This window comes from Esox lucius, chromosome 7 (assembly GCF_011004845.1).
Source record: "Esox lucius isolate fEsoLuc1 chromosome 7, fEsoLuc1.pri, whole genome shotgun sequence".
NCBI classification, from domain to species: Eukaryota; Metazoa; Chordata; class Actinopteri; order Esociformes; family Esocidae; genus Esox; species Esox lucius.
In genome coordinates, this window is record NC_047575.1 from 45,312,709 (window position 1) to 45,338,080 (window position 25,372).

General features: G+C 39.6%; 1 protein-coding gene and 1 long non-coding RNA gene across 3 annotated transcripts; both read left to right on the forward strand.

Annotated features, from left to right (window-relative positions):
- Positions 1-8,883: 8,883 nt before the first annotated feature.
- On the forward strand, positions 8,884-18,557 carry bod1 (biorientation of chromosomes in cell division 1). 2 transcript variants are annotated; one of them, XR_002197026.2, is made up of 5 exons: positions 8,884-9,229; positions 9,546-9,670; positions 16,982-17,184; positions 17,464-17,575; positions 17,690-18,557. XR_002197026.2 is itself a non-coding variant. In XM_010871141.3 (4 exons), the coding sequence occupies exons 1-3, from the start codon at positions 9,089-9,091 to the stop codon at positions 17,181-17,183; spliced, it is 468 nt and encodes a 155-aa protein (XP_010869443.1). In that variant the 5' UTR covers positions 8,884-9,088; the 3' UTR covers position 17,184; positions 17,464-18,326. The 2 variants fall into 2 exon arrangements, 1 of the variants encoding a protein (XP_010869443.1); XM_010871141.3 differs by having other exon boundaries at positions 17,464-18,326.
- Positions 18,558-19,063: 506 nt separating this feature from the next.
- LOC109615985 lies at positions 19,064-23,531 on the forward strand. The gene is made up of 4 exons (XR_002197027.3): positions 19,064-19,553; positions 20,740-20,938; positions 21,145-21,228; positions 23,317-23,531. It is a non-coding gene; the product is annotated as an uncharacterized LOC109615985 (long non-coding RNA).
- Positions 23,532-25,372: the final 1,841 nt, after the last annotated feature.

The following is a 25,372-nucleotide window of genomic DNA, read 5'->3' on the forward strand; positions in this document are numbered from 1 at the left end:
AAACCTTGTTAAGACTTACAGAAAACGTTTGACCTCTGTCATTGCCAACAAAGGGTATATAACAAAGTATTGAGATGAACTTTTGTCATTGACCAAATACTTATTTTCCACCATAATTTACTAATAAATTCATAAAAAATCATACAATGTGATTTCCTGGGGAAAAAATTACAGGCCTCTCTCCTCTTTTTAAGTACGAGAACTTGCTCAATTGGTGGCTGACTAAATACTATTTTGCCCCACTGTATAGGCACAGTGGGGCAAAATATATGTCAATATATAATACTTCTGTGTGGGACTGCCTTACCACTGCCTCTTTCACTCTCAATACTTGTCTATTGTCTTAGGCAGTAATCTGTTGGCTCAGAGGTCTATCTGACCACACATACGTGGACACAAATCTCCCTTACCTGAAAATGGCTTTACAAATATATACAGTGTGAGTGTATCCTACCAGACCATTTTCCTATACTCACCATTTTGGAGGACCTCGTCCATGTTGCTATGCAACAATATTTATGTATATTTCTGCTTTATATATTTCTTAATGCTTACTGCGTAGATGTCGCATAATATATCACAAGAATTTCACTGTTCAGAGTGACATATGTTATTTGGTAAATTTGATGTTATTTGGTACATCTAAGTAAGACTTAGATTAATTTATGAAAAGGAATGAACAGCAACCTGATACAGAATCTCACATCTTTAAGATTTCATCTAAATTATTTATTATCTCAATAAAATGGCTAGCCAACTTTATTGAACAGTTTTTGTTCTTTGAGAAACTGCAATTAATATTAGTGAGCATGCCAATTCTAAACACGTAAGTTCCACCTGGTTTCAGCAGGCGTTCTCTTCTAATTACTGTAGCAACAATCGTGATGACAGGGTGAAAACAGTGTGAGGCCTGTTTCGCTCACCAGGGACTGCTAAAACATTACATTATATTAGGGGTATCGGTAGATAGGATCAAGTATTAATCAGGGGTTACATTTCATATTTTTTGGGATTGAAATACCATAACTTCTGGTCTTTCTATCACAATTATGATAGAGACTCACTGTACTCACAGTACTTTCACCATTCCATTGGTGTCCCAAAAACATGGTTGATGGAACTCTTCCCTGTGCAGTTTTACGTCTGTAAAAGCCCATAAGAAAATCCATCTGGGAATATTCACTTAAACTGTAACTACTGAAGCACAAACTAAGACCTGATATGATAATTGATGTCATTATGCAGCAGTGTTCTTGGCTCTATGTCTTGCAGTCATAATCCTAAAGACCTAATGTAATGACAAATGAAGCCGTTACAACGTACTGGATCTCTGTTCCCTGAAATCTGGAGGAGTTGCCTTGGCAACAAAGAGACTTGTATGATCAGACAATGGAGCGAATGGGTCTCTTTGTCCAACTGGTTTAATTTGTGCACATTATAAATATTGTATTTTCTCATTGTGGCTGTCTATTTATACTAGGCGGTACAATAAGCATGCAGGTAAATAGAAGCCCCACATCACCACAAATAGGAATTCAGAATTCACATTATGATGTCACAAATGCCTAGCATTTGACAGTGACCCAAATACTAGCATAACCTTAGTGGTTTACATTCCTGCTTTATGCTTTAGTCATTTTCTGCCCTAGATTTATCATTGTTATTGGTATTATATCGCCAATTGGGGTCTGAGAAATGTGAAAGGCTGGTCCGCTCCGACTGTTGAGTTACACAACCACAAAAGCTGAGAGTAATTGTTCCAAAACACTCCTAGCTTAGATTCATAATCCCAGTGTCAACTATTGAAAAGTGTTTTTGCCTGCGTGGTTGCCAGAGGGAGCACAAGGACACATTGATCTTAACAACCAGGCCTGCAATACCACTGAAAAGATTTTACAATACAATGAGGCAGCCTGGTTTTGTTATATTAGCAGTGTTATGAATGGGTCTAGTTCCATTGAGTGTGTGTGTTTGTGTGAGTCCCTTCTGATGGGTTTGTGACGCGGTGCTTTGTTTTGGATATTGAGTGTCTGTTAAACAATGTCCTTTTGTAAAGATCAAAGACACATATGCCACAGCGCATGTCGTAAAACTATCAACTGCAGCTGAAACATAAATTAAAAGGCGTTGCATAATTAACCCTTGCACGTTCAAGTTGGTTTCACTGTGACAAATACTGATGTTTTGCCACCATCTTGTGGCCCGTTTATGGCCTAGATCCTAAATCCAGAGCTAGTGTGCTTGAACCGTCCCAGTTGTATGAAACTGATACAGTCCATTATTAGGAATAACTGTGTAGTGAAAAACAGCTGCCGATGGGGCGACCCCAACTCTTCTTGCTGGCACATGCACATTGTATACAAGCAATCTGTATTCAGATCATCAATTTTACCTCTATTGAGTCTCATTGGTTTCCACACGAATTCACTAATTGCAGCCTCGTCAGTTCACACTGGCATGCTGTTTATTAACTATAAGTGGTTTTGATGACATAGCGTACATACTGTCACATGAATGACATAGGAAACATTTTTAGGGACCTGTTTTGAACTGGAGGTGTCATATGCTGTTTATTAACTATAAGTGGTTTTGATGACATAGCGTACATACTGTCACATGAATGACATAGGAAACATTTTTAGGGACCTGTTTTGAACTAGAGGTGTCATATGCTGTTTATTAACTATAAGTGGTTTTGATGACATAGCGTACATACTGTCACATGAATGACATAGGAAACATTTTTAGGGACCTGTTTTGAACTGGAGGTGTCATATGCTGTTTATTAACTATAAGTGGTTTTGATGACATAGTGTACATACTGTCACATGAATGACATAGGAAAAATGTTTAGGGAACTGTTTTGAACTGGAGGTGTCATATGCTGTTTATTAACTATAAGTGGTTTTGATGACATAGCGTACATACTGTCACATGAATGACATAGGAAACATTTTTAGGGACCTGTTTTGAACTGGAGGTGTCATATGCTGTTTATTAACTATAAGTGGTTTTGATGACATAGCGTACATACTGTCACATGAATGACATAGGAAACATTTTTAGGGACCTGTTTTGAACTGGAGGTGTCATATGCTGTTTATTACACAACCCTGTTTCCAAAACAGTTGGGATGCTGTGTAAAATGTAAAGAAAAACAGAATGCAATGATGTGCAGATAATTTAAACCCTATGTTTAATATAAAATAGTACAAAGACCACAACCAAATGTTAAAACTGAGAAGTCATTATGTCTTGGAAAATACATGCAAAGAAGAAACCATACGTAAACAACATCCAGAAATGCCAGTGCCTTTTCTAGGCCCAAGCTTATTTTAGATGGACTGAGGCGAAGTGGAAAACTATTTTGTGGTCTGACAAATAAAAATGTTAGACTATTTTCGGGAGAATCATGGCACCACATCCTCCGGGCTACAGAGAAGAGGGACCATCCGGCATGTTTTGAGTGCACAGTTCAAAGGCCAGCATCCATGATGGTATGGGGGTGCATTAGTGCACATGGCATGGGTGATTTGCATATCTCTGAAGGCACCATTAATGCTGAACAATATATACAGGTTTTGGAGCAACATATGCTGCCGTCCAGATAATGCCTTCTTCAAGGAAGGCCTTGCTTATTTCAGCAGGACAATGCCAAACCACATTCTGAACGTAACACAAAAGCATGGCTCCGTAGTAAAAATTAAAAGCTAAATTGGCCTGCCTGCAGTCCAGACCTGTCCCCTATTGAAAACATTTGACGAATTATGAATTGACAAATACAACAAGGGAGACCCTGAACCGTTGAGCAGCTGCAATCCTATATCAAGCAAGACTGGGAAAAAAAAACTACAGTAATTGGTCTCCTCAGTTTCCAAATGCTTACATAGTATTGTTAAAAGAAGAGGTGATGCAACACAGTGGTAAAGCTGCCCCTGTCCCAACTTTTTTGAAACATGTTGCTGTCATCAAATTCAAAATGGGAATGTATTTTTCCAAAGACACTAACATTTCTCAGTTTCAACATTTGATATGTTGTCTTTGTACTATTTTCAAATAAATGAAGGGATTAAATGATTTGGACATCATTGCAATCTGTTTTTATTAGCATTTTACACAGCGTCACAACTGTAAGTATTGTCAACAAATGGTTTTGATGACATAATGTACATAGGGCACATGAAAGACAATAAAACATTTGAGGCACCTGTTTTGGCACCATACTGTTGCTTTTACAACCAGAAGTCAAAAATCACAGAATTAGTCTTTAAATTGGCCCAATGCTTAAATGCGGGTAAAGGTTCCAAGTGCTGTTGACACTATACTGAACTATCCTTAAAGACACTATACAAAACTACCCTTAAAGACACTATACTGAACTATCCTTAAAGACACTATACTGAACTATCCTTAAAGACACTATACTGAACTATCCTTACAGACACTATACTGAACTATCCTTAAAAACACTATACTGAACTATCCTTAAAGACACTATACAAAACTACCCTTAAAGACACTATACTGAACTATCCTTACAGACACTATACTGAACTATCCTTAAAAACACTATACTGAACTATCCTTACAGACACTATACTGAACTACCCTTAAAGACACTATACTGAACTATCCTTAAAGACACTATACTGAACTATCCTTAAAGACACTATACTGAACTATTGTTAAAGACACTATACTGAACTATCCTTAAAGACACTATACTGAACTATCCTTAAAGACACTATACTGAACTATTGTTAAAGACACTATACTGAACTATCCTTAAAGACACTATACTGAACTATTGTTAAAGACACTATACTGAACTATTGTTAAAGACACTATACTGAACTATCCTTAAAGACACTATACTGAACTATTGTTAAAGACACTATACTGAACTATCCTTAAAGACACTATACTGAACTATCCTTAAAGACACTATACTGAACTATTGTTAAAGACACTATACTGAACTATCCTTAAAAACACTATACTGAACTATCCTTAAAGACACTATACTGAACTATCCTTACAGACACTATACTGAACTATCCTTAAAAACACTATACTGAACTATCCTTAAAGACACTATACTGAACTATCCTTAAAGACACTATACTGAACTATCCTTAAAAACACTATACTGAACTATCCTTAAAGACACTATACTGAACTATCCTTAAAGACACTATACTGAACTATCCTTAAAGACACTATACTGAACTATCCTTAAAGACACTTTACTGAACTGTACTTAAAGACACTATACTGAACTATCCTTACAGACACTATACTGAACTATCCTTAAAAACACTATACTGAACTATCCTTACAGACACTATACTGAACTATCCTTAAAGACACTATACTGAACTATCCTTAAAAACACTATACTGAACTATCCTTACAGACACTATACTGAACTATCCTTAAAGACACTATACTGAACTATCCTTAAAGACACTATACAAAACTACCCTTAAAGACACTATACTGAACTATCCTTAAAGACACTATACTGAACTATCCTTAAAGACACTATACTGAACTATCCTTAAAGACACTATACTGAACTATCCTTACAGACACTATACTGAACTATCCTTAAAAACACTATACTGAACTATCCTTAAAGACACTATACTGAACTATCCTTAAAAACACTATACTGAACTATCCTTAAAGACACTATACTGAACTATCCTTAAAGACACTATACTGAACTATCCTTAAAGACACTATACTGAACTATCCTTAAAAACACTATACTGAACTATCCTTACAGACACTATACTGAACTATCCTTAAAGACACTATACTGAACTATCCTTAAAAACACTATACTGAACTATCCTTACAGACACTATACTGAACTATCCTTAAAGACACTATACTGAACTATCCTTAAAGACACTATACAAAACTACCCTTAAAGACACTATACTGAACTATCCTTAAAGACACTATACTGAACTATCCTTAAAGACACTATACTGAACTATTGTTAAAGACACTATACTGAACTATTGTTAAAGACACTATACTGAACTATCCTTAAAGACACTATACTGAACTATTGTTAAAGACACTATACTGAACTATCCTTAAAGACACTATACTGAACTATTGTTAAAGACACTATACTGAACTATTGTTAAAGACACTATACTGAACTATCCTTAAAGACACTATACTGAACTATTGTTAAAGACACTATACTGAACTATCCTTAAAGACACTATACTGAACTATCCTTAAAGACACTATACTGAACTATTGTTAAAGACACTATACTGAACTATCCTTCAAGACATCGTGCTGAACTATCCTTTAAAGCAGAAGTATGTACTTTTTTTTAACAGATCGCTGTTCTATTAATCTGCATTGTGAACGAATTCTTATCATCTCAGATGGTCTCAGGCCCGCATCTGAAAAACCTCTGTATACTGTGTATTGCTCCTAAGTAAAAAAGTGGTCAGCTCTCGCAGTGGCTGGAAATGTTATTCTGCGCACAGGATGTGATGCGTTTGATGTATCAAAAAGCTGAGGCTGGACAAAATAAGGAAGTGGCTACTCTTATTTTTTACTGTGCATTGGCGCAGTGAGGCTTCAGAATGAAGCATATTGAGAAAATTGATGGCAAGATTAATGCAGCATGTTATCAGAACATTTGCATTCTTCTGCACGAAGGCTGCGTATAGGACGTTCTTGGACTTCCCAGCATGACAATGACCTTAAGCACAAGGCCAGGTTCACTCTCCAGTAGTTACAGCAGAAAAAGGTGAAGGTTCTGGAGTGGCCATCACAGTCTCCTGACCTTAATATCGAGCCACTCTGGGGAGGTCTCAAACGTGGGGTTCATGCAAGACGACTAAAGACTTTGCATGACCTGGAGACATTTTGTCAAGTCGAATGGGCAGTTATACCACCTGCAGGAATTCGGGGCCTCATAGACAACTATTACAAAAGACTGCACACTGTCATTGATGCTAAAGGGGGCAATACACAGTATTAAGAACTAAAAGTATTCAGACATTTGAACAGGGGTCCGTTAATTTTTTTCTTTGTTATGTTTTGTTTTATGATTGTGCTGTTCTGTTATGACCTACAGTTGAATGTGAATCCCATAAGAAATAAAAGACATGTGTTTTGCATGCTCACTTGTGTTTTCTTTACAAATGGTACATGTATCACCAATTCTCCAAGGGTATGCAAACATTTGAGCTCAACTGTACTTGGCACAAGTATGTAAGTGTTGCTTTTGAGTGGGCATAGATTTCTGTTCTTACCTAAGAACAAATCCTAAATAAGAACACATTAGTGAATGTCAGAATCTTCATTGAAACTGCGTAAGTGGGTTTTAAGAAGGACTTTCTTCTAAAGAATTGTTGGTGAATGAGGCCCACGGTTTTGAGCCATCCTTAAAGATACTATGGTGAAGTATTCTAAAACATACTACCCTTCACATCAGGAAAACCTCCAGTCACCTCTGCCCTCTTCCGAGGTTCACCATGGTTTCTCTTCCTAGTTGCCTAGCAACCTACTCCTCCTGGAAATGTGGAGACGAGTTGACTTGACAGTATTAGTACACCCCCCACTTCACAATATGTACATTTAAGAAAGGAAGTGCCAAATCGCACACAAATCATATCTCTGTACTTGACTTGACTACAACACGTTCCTATGTGTGTACGAACAACATTGTCAGCAGTCTTCGTAAAACTTGATGTACCTCCATGGTTTTTAAAAGAGCCACGTGGAATTGATATTGATTTAACAGGAGAAGCTGTCTGCCCGAGTCACCTTCGAGAGGCAACAGGGACGGTTGTGTAATGGTGTTCCAGGCTCCTCACTAAACCTCTACAATCCTCCTCCCATGTAGCAAGAGCACTGTTAATTGAATCTGTCACAGCACTGCCACGCAGAGAATACAATTCAAATGAATTATAGAAACATACCTACGTATGTGGGTGTCTGTGTAATGTTACGTACACATCTGTTTGCTAGTGAGTGAGGGACAGAGAGAGACAGAATTATCTCACTCATCATTTGCTTGCACTGGATTTGCATGTCCTATAAAATATCTTTGTGAGTGTGTGTGTGTTTTGCTCAGCGCAGCAGCACATTCACATGCATATGGGGTTGATAGCCCACAACCGCTTCAGTAGAACGACATGGAAAGGCACCCCCTTATCTATAACCCTGTCCCCTCCTCTTACCGGACAGCCCATCTACGAGCCTGGCAATGTTTCTAACAAAGGTCTCAGTCCCTGTGGTGAAAGGCTGCTGGTATTCACTGGTGGTCACAGGCAGGTTTGGATTTCATTCTTTTTTATGACATTTGTCTATATACTCATATATAAAATACTTTTTTTTTTTATAAATATGATAATTTCACATGATTTTACATGATTTGATCAATGAACTGTGCAAAAAGCAGTAATCCCATGAGCCCAAATACTACATATGGACATTGCTTTAATTTGCTTTGTAGATTCTATGTACTGCTTTTGGCATGTTTGGGCATATAACAGGTTAAACCAGAAAAACATGTGACATGCTGTACATTTGATATACTGTACATACATATGTGCTCATCTTAAAATGCCAATGTGGGCCAAATATCATGCATTTACACCTAACATATTTTTATATTTTACTAAGTTATAATACACGGAAGTTCATTTCCGCAGAAAATGCTTTGATCAAGGCAATTTTTAGATGAGCCTCCCATTAGTAATTATAGATTTCCCACTCTCTTTTGCTAAATTGAATAAGCAATACTAGCAGCAATTTAATTGGATCCCTACATTCTTACGTCTCACTTGGTTACAAAGCATCCTTTACGCCTACAGAAGTACCAATCATGTACTACACTTCCCAAGATGCAAATGCAAAGCAACGTGAGAGGAACTTCCGTGTTGAGAAGGATATCATCACATATATCCATATTTTATACTGTTAACCACATTGTGCTTAGCAGTAACTTTGTTTTGTATACGTAGAGCTATAGTATAGATCACTATTGGATTGTATGGACGAAAGAGCTTATTTTAATTGCTGATAATAGACAAACATCGGTATGGCAGACGGTGCCAGTGGTAACGCGGTGAATCTTCCTCCCGGGGATCCGCAGCTTATTGGTCTCATCGTAGAACATCTGAAGAACCGAGGCCTTTTTGACGAGTTCCGCAGAGACTGTCTGGCAGATGTGGATACCAAGGTATATAACGTCCTCTGACTACCTACAAACGTTCACGCTTTATTTTTGTCCCGCCCTGTTGTTTTTAGCTTAGATAGCTTGTAACTAAATTTTACAGTGCTACACGTAGTTATCCATTGACTATTTTTAAAACATCTGTTACTTTACACGACTTATGTTATGCCCATTGTTTAAGTAACATTTCGGCTTGTCTTAGTCCTGTGTTTGTAAGCAAAGTCAATGTCGTAAACAAACATAACATTACAGCCACTGAAACAGGCTGGCGAAAACGGTTTGTTATCGTTTCAACTGGTTTTGTTGTTCTTGTTCTCACCAGCCTGCCTACCAGAATCTGCGACAAAAAGTAGACAACTTCGTCTCGACTCATTTGAGCACTCAAGATTGGAACCCATCAATCAACAAAAACCAAGTGCGAAATGGACTAAGGCAAAGTGTACTTCAGTGAGTGGCTACTTTGCATGTTTCGACGGTATATAATGGTTTAGCTACTGATATCAGCGTAACCCTGCCTTCCGCGTAGAGTTGCACGCTTGTAGGAGTGACAGGAGGATTTTGCAGCATTTTTTTGTAACCTTGAACGTTACATGGTCTTATGAAGAAAGCTTCAGTACTCAAATAGATAATCGTTCCTTTCAAAATATGTGCATCCATTCTATGAAATGCATTCACACGTAAAGAACCACTGAAACATTTATTTTACTATTAATAAACGTCGTAGGTAATGTCAGAAAGGTAATCATACTCAAATGAAAATTGGAAAAGATTAGGTAGAGATTCTTAATGTCAATTAAATATAGAAAATTATCTTTGCACTTTTGTCTGAAGGGGAAGCATCCTGATTTTCATTCCTTATCAGCATTATGGGTAAAAAATAAATGGAATCTCCTTGCTATTGAGTCACGTTGTAAAGAACTAGAAAACCTGTCACGTCTACTGCCAGTTTTTCTAGTTTAGGCTGCACTTTTTAAGTTAAATATTAAGTAAATTTAGTGAATGAAAAAATCAATGTTTGATGGTACCAATCTATTTGACAACAGACAACGTTCTAGTAGTATGTTTTAACAACATGTGATTTGCGTAGTTTCAAAAAGCCAGATTAAATAAGCAGAAGAGGTGGGAATATGTTGCTCAAGGATTATAAGCAGGTAATAGTGCTCCCACCAGCGATCACTGACATGTTGCGTCAGGCGCTTGCTAAACTCATCCCTTGAAACAACAATGACAATGTTCATATAAAGACTTCCAGTGTGGATTCCCAACTTTCCAACAGTATGTTACCAACTCGTTCACTTTAGCACCACTTCGCTGAGAAACCCCTGACTGCAGTGTGCAGTTCCAGGCTAGGCTCAATGTGGGCGGGGTTGACCCCGCCTACTGTTTTGTTGTCCATCCGAGGTTTGACAAACACACACTGAATACTAAACACATGTTCGTGCTAGGCACACATTGAATACAAACGTATTTCTTGAAGATCATAAGAAATATTATATTAAGTGGTAACAACTATAGTATGTGAGTAGAGCTGATGGAAATCTCGCTCATTGCACTCTGAGCAAAGTTTATGCTCTGCTGCACCGCTCCATGTCTTTCCCATCGCTCAGCTCAAAACTGCTCTTTCCTCGCAGGAAAAATACTTGCCACTCCAAATTAGGTCCACTGGGACAAGATGCTTATCTTAAAAGTGCCGCGTGTAATGATTGGAAACATTCTATGATAGTAGTTGTATTATCTGTGTTTATTGGAAAACGACACTATCACATGAATTATATTGGTCTAGTTAAGATGAATGATCATGGCAAAACGTAAACTTATTGTAAAAGTCGGACTGGTATCTTCGGGCATCAAACAAAAATACCCAATTAAAATATAAGTAGACAAAACAAAAATGGACTAAATGTTTTATTCCTTAGGTACAATGTAGCTACCCACTTCGTTCCTTTCTGATAGCATGTTCACATATTTCATATTCTTTAGTTGTGGTTATTACATCACTCCGCATTTTACCTTCTTTTATTATTACATCACACTCTTACCTTTTTTTTTTGCACCTGTGAGTTTTCTGAGTTTCTTTATTAAATTATTGAGTAAACTTCATGAATTCTTAAGCGACAAGGTTTTTTTTTTCTCTCTCAATGGAAGTTAGGTTCGATTAAGATTAGCTTGTGTTGAAGTTGATAACTTCAAAGTCAATCTCAGTTTGGGTGACTGTAGATGTATAAATCCAATCAGTACAGTAGGCTGTAGTTGACCTGTTAAATTAATAAACTGAAGACAATTTAGTTAGATTTCAACAGGGGTAATGTTATCTAATCATCAAGTTATTAATATTACAAATAGTCCAACACTCACTTTTACCCACAGCTTGACTTCGGATAAAATAAGTGCCTAAACGGACGAATCGCACATTGGATTATGTTAATAGGCTACGGCATGCCCTAAAAAAAGGAACCGGGATGCTGTTTGCCTAAAATTAGAAGGCCCTAGTCAACCACTGCTTGACCATGATAAATACCTTTCAACACGAAGTCCCTAGCTAGGTGTCAATATAGCTAAATAAACAAAGAAGGACGTTTGCAATAGTGGTGCGCCTAATGTGAATTGACCACTTCAAAATTACGTGCCCAATAATAACACCGTTGACGTTCGTCTGTCGTGTGATTTGGGCTTTTACGTACCTGGAAGGTAAGGACATAACTGACGCAGCCACGCACTGTGGAGGTGGCGCTCCCATTCATTTCCAATGACAATGTAGCATTGACAAGCAAACTGGGCCACACAACGCAGAGATGTGCGACCATGGTCTGGGAAGCAGTGGGCTCTTTCGATACACGTCATGATTACACACATCGCCAACTGTGAACACTCCGCGATAACCAGGCTGGTTGCTGTTTGCGTTTTGCTCGAATCTCTTTCCTGTTATGAAACCAGTTTGACCTTAAAATCACCCTCCATCGTTTCCCTTCAAACGAATTTTCAGTCCCAAATGAACACGTTGCTGCCCCTTCCATGCTTTGTGAACAACAAATGACAACAGAGGGCACTCCATGTGCATACGGCCGCAGGGCTTGTTTGGGATTCAAGGGAATACAATCTATTTCCATTAATCAGTAATCTTTATTTTGTCGAAATAGTGTTTTGGCCAAAAAATACTGTAAAGAATTTAAAAAGTAGCAATTGGAGGCTTCATTAAGTGGGTGCAATTCCCCACTTAAACTTTTCAGTTTGTGTTTCTCTGCCAGCTTTATCTCCTCTGTCTTTGTATAGTGTTTCACAGCAAGGTTATATACTGTATATCCAGTCGTTCATACCATAACTGTCAAAATACACCACAAAATATAAAGATGATTATTGTATGATGTGACAGTTCTGTATACAAGGATGTGTACTTCATGAAAAAAATATGTTGTTGGCAAGATAGAGCAGTGAACCCACCACCTTCGGCTTCAGCGACCAGTTCAGTACCCATTATCCCCTTTGGAAGGGGGATTAGTGAATTTACAATGGTCCTTCTGAAATAAGCGGGGAAACTATTGCCTTTTTCCACTAAAGTCTATCGGAAATTAACATCTAATTGCTTGTTCTGTTTCTAAATGGGATTTGTTGGAATCATTTAAAACAGATGTGGTCATATACCTGAACAAAGTAATGGAATTGGATGGATTCTACTTTTAAAAACACCATTTAATTACTGGAGCTTTCTTCGTATGGACATGATATATTTCAAGCACAAACAAACATGTTTCTGTTGAAACATGCAGTGTTTTATAAGATCGTTCCATTCCAGGTGGAATAATTGAAAGGAGCCAAGTCACTTATTTACTATTGGGAACTCACTTGAGATGGACAAGTTATGTTCAAGTCATCAAACATAACCGATGCTGACAAACGTTTGATGGCGGCAATGCGCCAAGCATGTGTGTAACGGAGATGAAGCGTTGCCCCAATTACGTCGCCCGGCTTCAGCATTATGTCAATGTGACCTACTACCTGCTGCAACAGAATCTACCTTTTCCCCCCTTTACGGGAATGAAAACTCGCCAATTTGTGAGGATAGACGTGACAAATTGGATTTGAGTCATTATATATATATATATATATATATATATATATATATATATATATATATATATATATATATAAAACAATTGTTTTATTAAACCGCTAGGTGTCTCCTCTGAAGACCAGCCTGTCATGAGGATCAGGGCTTCAAATGTAGCTCCGGAACCCTCCTAAAAATGCAGCAAATTATGGAGTCTTAGTTATTTCAGTCAAATCAGATTAATCTCTGCAGCTGTTAAATCAGTTCGCAACTCTTGCAGGATTGTTTTTTATTTTTTAAACATGCAGAAAATAAATTATTCAGGAATCATGTCAGTTTTTTTTTTTTGCATATGGAAGTAAACAAGGTGGCAGTCATAGAAGAAGCATTGCATCCAAAAAGAAAGTACAAACGGCACACAAAAATAAACCATTCCCACGCTTTTCCATTCCCAAGACTTTCCAAGACCCCCTCCTGTCCCACCAACCATAAACCCCTCCCTCACTCCTCTAGTGATGGACTGGCTCATTCAACCGCGAGTAAAGCACCAGAATGGAAGCATGTACTATATTGGGTGTAATTTAGAATGTAATTATGGTGCAACATGTTCCAAATAAGAGAGGAAGGGCTGCCAAATATTTTCAAATGTAGATAATTTGTTGCTCAGAATATCCCGAATCCTTTCTAAATGTAGGGTGTATGCCAATTTGCTGAGCCGTAAGTTATTTGAGGGAACCTCTCGTCTTTTTCCAAAACATCTAGATTCATTTTTTGTGGTCAAAATAAGGCCAAGAGATCAATTGTCAATCAGAACTTCCAGGACCTCAGAGAGGGTCTCAAAGGTTCCAGAACCTAGGTTAAGGTCTTGGGAATAAAGCTGTCAAAGCAGCAAACCTTTGAAAGTAGTGAGCACACTAGAAGGTAATACCAGACATGAGAAAGGTGTCAGGGAGCATACTGTTGACTCCATGTATGTAAGACCTAATAATTGTATGAGAGTTTACCATCCTAGCTATTCTCCCGGTTGTATTCATTTATAGGACAAATTGTGCAGCGTTGGAGGCTAATAGTGACCAGCTTTTGGTAAAATAAAAGGCGTTCCAAAAATCCTTTTTACCTTTACCCCAAGTAAAAGTTATTGTGTAAGAACACCCGGCCGACTGATGCCCACCCGGCCGACTGATGCCCACCCGGCAGGATGATGCCCACCCGGCAGGCTGATGCCCACCCGGCAGGATGATGCCCTATGACTGAGTTGTTTGAATCTGTGATGCAGGTACCACAGATGGAATCCCTGAACCCACATGTCAAAACGGGATTCAGCAGTAATTCAATAATGTACCAAACTTTCCAATCAGCTGACGATCTTAATTATTCGAATTTGTCCCATAAGTCATGAACAGTGTCCTTCATGTTTCCGGCAGCAATATGAAAAGGCAACAGGATTGTCCATGTCTGAATGTGAGCGGTTTGCGTGTCAACAACTTGTTGGTTTACTAGGCTTCTGGTAGATAGACTGGTTGTGTCCTGGCAGCATCAAGGCCCATGCTTGATTCCCCCTGGAATATGAACATTTGTATTCAAATGTTTGTACTCAATACTGTAAGTGTCACTCTGGATAACCGTGACTGCTAAATAACATACAGTGAGGGGAAAAATGTATTGACTCAAAACATGACTTAGTACTTGGTGGCAAAACTCTTGTTGGCAATCACAGAGGTCAGATGTTTCTTGTAGTTGGCCACCAGGTTTGCACACATCTCAGGAGGGATTTTGTCCCACTCCTCTCCTCCAAATCATTAAGGTTTTGAGAGTGATGTTTGGCAACTCGAACCTTCAGCTCCCTCCACAGATTTTCTATGGGGTTAAGGTCTGGAGACTGGCTAGGGCACTCCAGGACCTTAAGGTGCTTCCTCTTGAGCCACTCCTTTGTTGCCTTGGCAACAATCTTCTCACCCAAGATTTGACGGTACATGGCCCCGTCCATCGTCCCTTTGATGCAGTGAAGTTGTCCTGTCCCCTTAGCAGAAAAACACCCCCAAAACATAATGTTTCCACATCCATGTTTGGTGGTGGGGATGGTGTTCTTGGGGTCATAGGCAGCATTCCTCCTCCTCCTCCAAACATGGCGAATTGAGTTGATGCCAAAGAGCTCGATTTTGGTCTCATCTGACCACAACACTTTCACCCAGTTCTCCTCTGAATCATTCAGATGTTCATTGACAAACTTCAGACAGGCCTGTACATGTAATTTCTTTAGCAGGGGGCCTTGTGGGCGCTGCAGGATTTCAGTCCTTCATGGCATAGTGTGTTACCAATTGTTTTCTTGGTGACTATGGTCCCAGCTGCCTTGATCATTCACAAGATCCTCCCGTGTAGTTCTGGGTTGATTCCTCACCATTCTCATGATCATTGCAACTCCATGAGGTGAGATCTTGCATGGAGCCCCAGACTGAGGGAGATTGTCATTTCTTTTGTGTTTCTTTCATTTGCAAATAATCGCACCAACATTCTCACCAAGCTGCTTGGCGATGGTCTTGTAGCCCATTTCAGCCGTGTGTAGGTCTACAATCTTGTCCCTGACATCCTTGGACAGCTCTTTGGTCTTGGCCATGGTGGAGAGTTTGGAATCTGATTGATTGATTGCTTCTGTAGACAGGTGTCTTTTATACAGGTCACAAACTGAGATTAGGAGCACTCCTTTTAAGAGTGTGCTCCTAATCTCAGCTCGTTACCTGTATAAATGACACCTGGGAGACAGAAATCTTTCTGATTGAGAGGGGATGAAATACTTATTTCACTCATTAAAATGCAAATCAATATATAACATTTTTGACATGTGTTTTTCTGGATTTTCTTGTTGCTATTCTGTCTCTCACTGTTCAAATAAACCTACCATAAAAATTATAGACTGACAATTTCTTTGTCAGTGGGCAAACGTACAAAATCAGCAGGGGATCAAATACTTTTTACCCTCACTGTAAATGATTACCTTTTTACTGAAAATCTTACAAACATGTGGTCACTACAGATTAAAAAGTAACCCAACAACTGTACTAGATCTATGGCACTTGATTTAGAGGGTAAAAAATATATAAATATGAGAATGTCTTAAGTGGCTGTGTACTTAAAATATTGACTTTTGCTGCTTTTCTATGTTAATAATAAAGTATTTTTTTGAGATAGTAAATCTGGAAAAGACTTGGGTAATCATAAACATGAGCATTCCTAACCCACATCTAAGGAATGGAACAGAGAAAAGTCAAAGAAACCTCCAAAAATATTTCTTAACAGAACATCTCTGGCCAAATGAGATGAATCGGCTATTCTGTTATTGGCCTTGGTCCCGTGTCAGATTGGGGACCCTCCTTCAGGCCAGATGGCTTGATAATGAAACTAACCTGTGTCAATCAAGGATTGGAGAAAAATTTATGGAAATGTGGAGCAAAACTTTATTTATTTTTTTGTAAACATTATAGTCAAATCGAGAACTGAAATTAGCCAAATCCATGTTAGTGAAACACACCACCATTCTACTTTGAGTTTGCCAACGAAACAACAGCTGTTAGCACAATGCTTGAACCAAGCTAATGTGTCAATTGTAAGCCAACAGTTGGTTAAAGGCGAACAGCGTCATATAGGCTACTGGAAATGTGTCTTGGTTTTATAAATCCCTTGTTTTACTCAAAGGTCTGTGTTTGTATGTGTGTCAGATCAGGCATGCTGGAGTCTGGAGTGGACAGAATCATCACACAGGTGGTGGATCCAAAGTTGAATCACACCTTCAGGCCCCACATTGAGGATGCCATTCATGACTTCTTGTCTGCTGAGAAGAAGGAGGAGGGTCCATCCAACACTCAGTTGGACACAGAGCAGCAGGAAGCTGCAAGCCACACTGGTCCCAAAACACCTTAAGGTCAGTCTATACACACTGGTCCCAAAACAGCCTGAGGTCAGTCTATACACACTGGTCCCAAAACAGCCTGAGGTCAGTCTATACACACTGGTCCCCAAAACAGCCTGAGGTCAGTCTATACACACTGGTCCCCAAAACAGCCTGAGGTCAGTCTATACACACTGGTCCCAAAACACCCTGAGGTGTTTGATTACTGAAATTACATTATTATTGATATTGAACTTTAATCTTTTTAAAGTACTAACATCTCACAGTTTGTCTTCTTTCCTTATATTTCAGGTTACATCTTTTTTTATGAAAGTAGAATTTTCTAGAACTCCATCAGGCTGGATGAGGGCCTCCAACTTTAAAGATGTTTTGAGGGTGTTGTGTAGCAAGGGCTTTGTAAAAGGTTTGCACAACTCCTGTTACTTCTTCGTGTGAAGTAACCACATTATGGGGTTTAGCTGTCGTGATGCTGGATGTGAACAACTATGAACTAATGCACCCAAGGGCTTTGTAAAAGGTTTGCACAACTCCTGTTACTTCTTCGTGTGAAGTAACCACATTATGGGGTTTAGCTGTCGTGATGCTGGATGTGAACAACTATGAACTAATGCACCCAACTACTAAGTCTGAGAAATTGTGAAAATGACACATTATGGTGTTTGGCAGGAGGCTAATGTGAAATCTATTTCTTTGAGGACAAAAAGGTACTCATCGTTTTTTTTTTGTGGTTATTTAATTAAAAGAATGTTCCCTTTTGTATTTCTTAAAAGCCAAAAGTAGCCTTAGTTTTTTTAGGGGGTAGATCAGCTTGACCGTTAAAATATTTTCAAATGATCACATAGCATGTCTTGCATCATCTCTAATTCACATTTGTATAAAACAACGTTCCCTCCAGAAAATGGCCACCAATGTATAGTGACAGAAGAGATGTTCTGATGGTTTTGTTTCTTCGTGTCAGTCTCAATGCTCCAATGATGAGCGTACTCTTTGAAGAAAGCTTTCTATATAACATCTGTATATTTAATTTAAAATGTCTTGTTTTATATATCAGATCATTGACCCAACACCATGTTATTAGTACGTTAAAGAACTGACTTGAATTGTATACCTCTGTCAAAACATTTGACCTTAAATAAAACTGATGTTTAATGTTAGTCTTTGTGTCATGCACATTCTTTTTGTAGATAGCTCATTAACAAAGTATTTTTTTTTTAATTCTGACGCTGGTGAATATTCTTAATGTTTATATCCAATAAATCAATGCTTTGTTAGAAATCCTTTCATTGCCCCATGATGTTTTAAACTGGGTCAGTGGAAAGTGTCCTGCACTGTTTTTGTCAGACGTTGTCTCTGAGCTTGTCTTACATTAAATGATTGAAAAACTCTGAAAGTTGCCTGTATTCTTTTCTTCAGATTACAGTGATGATCTCGGTATTATTATCCAGTTGGAATCCATGGTGGACTTGAGCACAATCAGTGAGATGTTTTGAGGGGAGGGAGGCGCACTGGTTCTTTTTTCAGGACACATTCCTGGGCCAAACCTTAGCCTGCCATAAAAGGGAGTGCTACAGTCTGCTGGTTTGAGACTTAACATCTGGAGTTCTGGAGCGCAACCCAGGTTATGAAACTAGTGGCTGTGGTGTGTTTTTTTTTTTTGGGGGGGGGGGGGGGGGGGGGGGGGGCAGGATAATTGGCAGTGACTGCGAGCATGGCATGTTACTGTGTCTCAACACATCCACGCTATATTTCTCTCTCTGCCCTCAGCCGTGTTACGGAGGCTCAGCTCCTCAGCCCTACAGTGCTGCTCTAAAGTGGTGTGTGTGTGGGGGGGGGGGGGGCTCTGGATGAGCAGAGGTCCCGTCTGTCTGGGACAAAGGTTGAGTTGTCAGAGCAGCTTGGATGGAGCTGCATCGGTCATTCACTGCCTCACCCGGGAGGACGTGCGGACTAGCAGGCGTGATGTGCCACACCACAGACAACGGCCAAGCAGGCCTTGCTCTCTTCAATTCTGAGACCTCCATCCACCTGGCCCTGCCAAAATGTACAAATCTGAGGTATGGCCTAAGGAAGTTGTGGTAGACTGTTAAGGATTTAGGAGAAGTGAAGCACTGGACATCGAATGGAGCCAATTTGTTTGCTGCAAAGGCTCACCTACTGAAATCGAGACCCCAACATACACGCACGCACGCACGCACCGAATGAATGTCCTGGTGGTGTCCGAGTTATGTGTCAGGTTTACAGAAGTAGGGGGTGTGGCTCCGTGACCCCAGCCATCCTTGGCGTCTGCTCTCGCTAATTAAGATACTTTTCGCTTTGCTACAGTCCATCCATCTGGGGGAACACGATGCTGGTCTCAACGCTACCATTGTCAGCTGTCTGGCGTGAGTAATCAGAAATTACGGGAAGGAATTTAATTCCTTGGCTCCACTCTGGATGGAAGTCTGTCGTCCTCGCTTCCTGTTATTTTTACCTGACGTTCGGGTCACAGCGTGTGCTCGCCACGACTGTCTTAATCCCGAACCGATCGCATTTTGGCTAAATCGAGTCGAGACAAATTCTTTGTGCATTACGCCCGTAACTCGATCGAAAGCAATGCCAATTCACGACCAGATGGTGTCAACACCGGCACATAATTTGAACTGCTACGGGGTGACCGAATGTGTGTTTCAGACAGCCGCAACCATCCGAAAACAAAAGAGACAGAGCAAGGCGGTGCCGTAGCAAAATATATCGGCACTGTCTGAAATGTAAGCCAGAACCCACTAGGTGGCCAAGTGACCTGAACGAGCTCAGGGACGTCCTCCTTCAGCTTTGTCTTTTGATCTGACAAAATGGCTATTGTTGGATCTTGGGAAGTACATGGTATACAGCCCATCTGGGGATCTGGCTGGTCACCTGTCAGACTGATTGTTTTGTTCCGCTCTGTTATGTAACTGGCTGCTTGCAGTAAGGCCACAAACTACAACATACAGTCAAGACTGTCTGATTAGATTTATTTATTTATATATATAAATATTATTACGCAATCATTTCAAAGTTTTTGTCCTCTTTATAAGACATAGAAAGCCAATAATGTATTATCCTGTGTAAAGAATGTAAGTGTAAAGAATATGTATGACAAATGAATAAAATAAACTCTGCCCAGATGTACTCAATCCCTCACTGAGGAGAGAGAACACGGGGTTGAACTGTGCATTGTGTAAGAAACCAAGTGACACAGCACTTTTGGCCTCAGATATGTAGCAATTAAATGTGGGTTCCTTGGAGAACCCTGGTAATCTAGTGTGAAATTGTATGTTCACTGCAGAACGACAGGGAGAAAGTCTTAGCTGACATTGCATTCGTTTTGTGGACATTATAAATCACCAGAGTAATTACTGAAATGGGCGGGGGGGGTGGATGCCCCCTCCCCTCACCGCCATTAGAGCACAGCTGCACGTTAGACCCAGAGTTGGCCCTCAGAGGCCCCCCATTCCTCCGCAAAGCCGTGGTGCATCTGTTCGTTTAACTGCCCCTCAGACTTTTCTCACACGTTTTTGTGGGGGGTGGGGGGTTCATTACACACAGTGGCACCCGGAGGTTGCCCCCCATCCAGGACCCCTCTGCCCAGATGTGCCCGAGGAACGGTCACTCTCACCACAAGGCAGAGGTTCCTCAGTATCCCCTCTCTTTGGAAAGGGGAATGTGCAGAAACAAACGGAGTTAAAAGAGTGTGGCGTGACGATGGGGGCTGCCTATGGAAACCATCCTTTTTTACAACTTTTATGTAAGACATACCATGATAATCATATGATAACATTTTGTTAGGGACTTTTGCTAATATTAGGGAAAGTATCTGTCTACAGTTTATATGTCTAAGTGAATTTGCAGGATAATCAATTCATCCTAGAGAATAATTAGCGGGTCTCTAGGGAGCCCACAGTTCTACACACTTTTATCGTCTTAAGGACTTGTTTCAAACTGTGCCAACAGAAGTGCATTCGGACTGAGTGGGAAGAAAGCACGTGAGCGACAGGAGCACAGCTTGGCTATTCCTTCGCAGATGTCAGCACTTGTGTAATTTTCTTGATTTATCCACTTGTTTTTTGGCACTAGTCCGAAACACACACACACACACACACTCAGTGTCAGCCAGCTTACAGCCCTGTGTGGACACTGTGTGCAGTTTGGGCCTCGTGGTCTTTTCCCCACATGCTAGGAGGGGACGGGACAGAACCTCTCTCACTGTGTGCGTTGTCCAAGCCGTCCCCCCACCGTCACAGTGGATCTCACAATCCAGGTGCATTTGGCTCCGTCAGGAGGGAGGTTTTATATAAGTTTCTCAGTGTATTCTGGGCCACTTTGTTCCATGTGTTTACTCTGGTGCTAGAACGGGTTGTGACATCATGCAACCTTTACTCCTCTGTTGTCGTTGATGCTACGGCAGATCTATAGTCCCACGGCCGTGACCCAACCTCAGTTCACTTAGAAAACATTTTTCCATTAAAAAACATGTTGTGTTTGAATGGAATAGTTCATGTCCAGGGTCGGCTTCTGGGTGCCCCAACCAAGATCAATCAATCAGTCAATCAAATGTATTTATAAAGCCCTATTTACAACAGCAGTTGTCACAAAGTGCTTTTACAAAAACACCCGGCCTTAAACCCCAAGGAGCAAACAACAGTAGTGTTGAATTTCAGTGGCTAGGATGAACTCCCTAGCGATGGCCTTTATTGTTTACAATTCCATTGATTACAAAGAACATAGTAAAAACAATGTTTTCTTTTTGGAATCTGGTGGGGTCAGGCCACTGAACATGAGACACTTCATCATAACATCCTACAGGAATCAATGGCTATTTGCTCACAAATCATAGGTCAAATAATGTTTGAACCAACCATAAATTGTCTACATGTACTTCAAAATAAAAACTTCCTATTTAGTAATTATGATTTACCATATCATAATAACTTACTATCTCATGAATAGAACTAATGATCTTACTGAGCACATTGAGTATTGCCATTTGTACTGCATTTGCCTTCAATGCACATCTACACATTCCACTTATACATATACTTAATACTTGTAATATCTTACATACTTACATTTTCTGCCCTCTTCTATTTTCACTTCTAGTTAGATGCTAACTGCATTTTGTTGTAATCTACTTGTACTGTTCAATGACAATAAAGTTGAATCTAATCTAATCAGTGGTCACTGACAGGTGCCATGATAACGAGATTATCAGTGTTATTCACGTCACCTGTCAGTGGTCATAATGTTATGGTTGATGGGTGTATCAGTGTTATTCACTTCACCTGTCAGTGGTCATAATGTTATGGCTGATGGGTGTATCAGTGTTATTCACCTCACCTGTTAGTGGTCATAATGTTATGGCTGATGGGTGTATCAGTGTTATTCACGTCACCTGTCAGTGGTCATAATGTTATGGCTGATGGGTGTATCAGTGTTATTCACGTCACCTGTCAGTGGTCATAATGTTATGGCTGATGGGTGTATCAGTGTTATTCACTTCACCTGTCAGTGGTCATAATGTTATGGCTCATGGGTGTATCAGTGTTATTCACGTCACCTGTCAGTGGTCATAATGTTATGGCTGATGGGTGTATCAGTGTTATTCACGTCACCTGTCAGTGGTCATAATGTTATGGCTGATGGGTGTATCAGTGTTATTCACGTCACCTGTCAGTGGTCATAATGTTATGGCTGATGGGTGTATCAGTGTTATTCACTTCACCTGTCAGTGGTCATAATGTTATGGCTGATGGGTGTATCAGTGTTATTCACGTCACCTGTCAGTGGTCATAATGTTATGGCTGAAGGGTGTATCAGTGTTATTCACTTCACCTGTCAGTGGTCATAATGTTATGGCTGATGGGTGTATCATTGTTATTCACTTCACCTGTCAGTGGTCATAATGTTATGGCTGATGGGTGTATCAGTGTTGTTCACGTCACCTGTCAGTGGTCATAATGTTATGGCTGATGGGTGTATCAGTGTTATTCACGTCACCTGTCAGTGGTCATAATGTTATGGCTGATGGGTGTACACTGCAATCATGACATATGTGGTCCCAATAATGACTAACACACCTTGCTACAGGGTTCAGTGCTTTGATGTTCAGTGCTTTGATGTTTGCAGAACATGACACAGTGCCGTCCAGGATCTCGTCAACGTTCTTTGCACCTTGGGTGGGGGGCACCGAGGAGTCATCAACAGTTTTGAAGTAGATGGGCCTTTCTCTGGAGAATGTGCAGCTCCGTCTGATAATCTCATGTTTATGATTAACATACAGTTTCTCTAAATGTTGGCTCAATTTTACTATAATAATTACTTAAATATTTCATGATTATGACACACAGTATATCTTATAATGTTGAGGTAATGCTAACCATCTAAATCGAAGAATTTTGACTTGCATTCTCACAATAATGTCTCACATATCTTGTAATGACTTATTTCAATTATTATTTGAAAATGTCACCTTTGGCTGACTGTCTCATAATAAAGGCTTAATTATTTTAGAATTTACATATACCTCATAACAAATACTTGTCCTGTCATAATTATGGATTGATTATCTCATGGTATTGACTTACATACATAACTTACATAATTTTATCCGGAGCTGTATGTCAGATTTAAATATTCTCCTAACCATAATTGGCATTCTGAATGAAGGTCATGGCTGAGTTGATATTCTGACTGGTGGATATTCTGCTGGATCACCATAGGAATTACACACATTAATAAGCCAGCATAACACAAGTATTAAGCCGGACTTTGCGTTTAAAGCAGGAGTTTCCAAAAACCACTGTTTTTCATGACAAAGAGGAAATAATGTTTTAGTAAGTTATCTTTGAGTGAACTGTTTTATTTCATCACTCAATGACCTGGGGTAGAATTCCTGTCTTAACCAGTGAGCAGATGTGAAAGGTGGGTTCCACAGACACTTGATGACAACAGGAAGCACTAAGGATGAACTAATTGAGCAGCAAATATGTACACTGTTATTTTTGCAATGTTTGTTCATGCATTCTGTTACAACTGTTTAGGGTGAAACAAGACCTCGAGATGTGGATTATTGTCATAGAGTTTTAATTTAATAACACAGTAATTCAACTAACAAATATGGTGTGGTAGACTGCATCAATGGCCTTTGATGCAGTTAATCATTCAATTTTATTGAACAGGTTGACCTCTTTAGTTTTGGGAAATGACAACTGGTTACAGTTTCAGAATGACCTCAGCGATAGGTCTCCAAATACTGCAGCAGAGGCGGTGAAATGGAAATTTCTTACAGTACATAACATTTTTAAATATATAAGCTGAAGTCGTTGTTCTTTTCTTTTTTAGAAACGGCTACAGTTTGATAATATACATTTTCCAAGCCATTTTCATGTCTGTTTTAGAGTACATGGATATTAGTTATATATTTATAGTTATATATTGATAACAATTGCAGGGGGGCAATTACTGATCATAGCATAGGACTTGGAAATTGATCAAACGTTTTCTCATCCCTTTCAAAAATAGGAGAAGCCTTTATGAATATTTGTCTTTAGCCATGTGCAAATGCTTTATTTCATTTATTTCTATAGGGCAAAGCATAATTTCAAAAATATTTATTATTAATGATTTCAAGTATTCCAACTCAACATTTTTCTTAAGAAAATCCATATGTTAGCTTAGTACAAATTGCAAATTATGGGAAAATACATATATATTTTTAAGCTGATATAACACTGCAAAATGTAGTGTGTACAGAGAGCAGCACATTATCAAAATACAGACTCCGGGGTGTTCATAGCAGACACACACATTAGGGTCTCTGTACAAATCAACTTTCATTAACAAGCCACTTAAACTGTGTTTCTGGTTTTCACATTGACATGTATACACACCCACACGTGCACGCATTGCATTTCCAACTGTGCACATCAGACATGGTTTGTGTGTCAGGGCACATTAAGTGGAGGATAAACATAGAGAAGGCTGAGGTTGTGGTTGTTTTGTAAGCTCTACACAAGGATGAAACCGAGCGGGATGGTCCCTGGTCAACCCCCCCCCCCTCCAGGGGGGGGCCTACACACACACACGCCTCTTCCCCCTCCTTAAACAAAACACCTCCCAGCTTCCGTCCTCCCGGAACAGGGGGCGGTGACCGGACATAGACACGCCTATGTGTTGACACTCT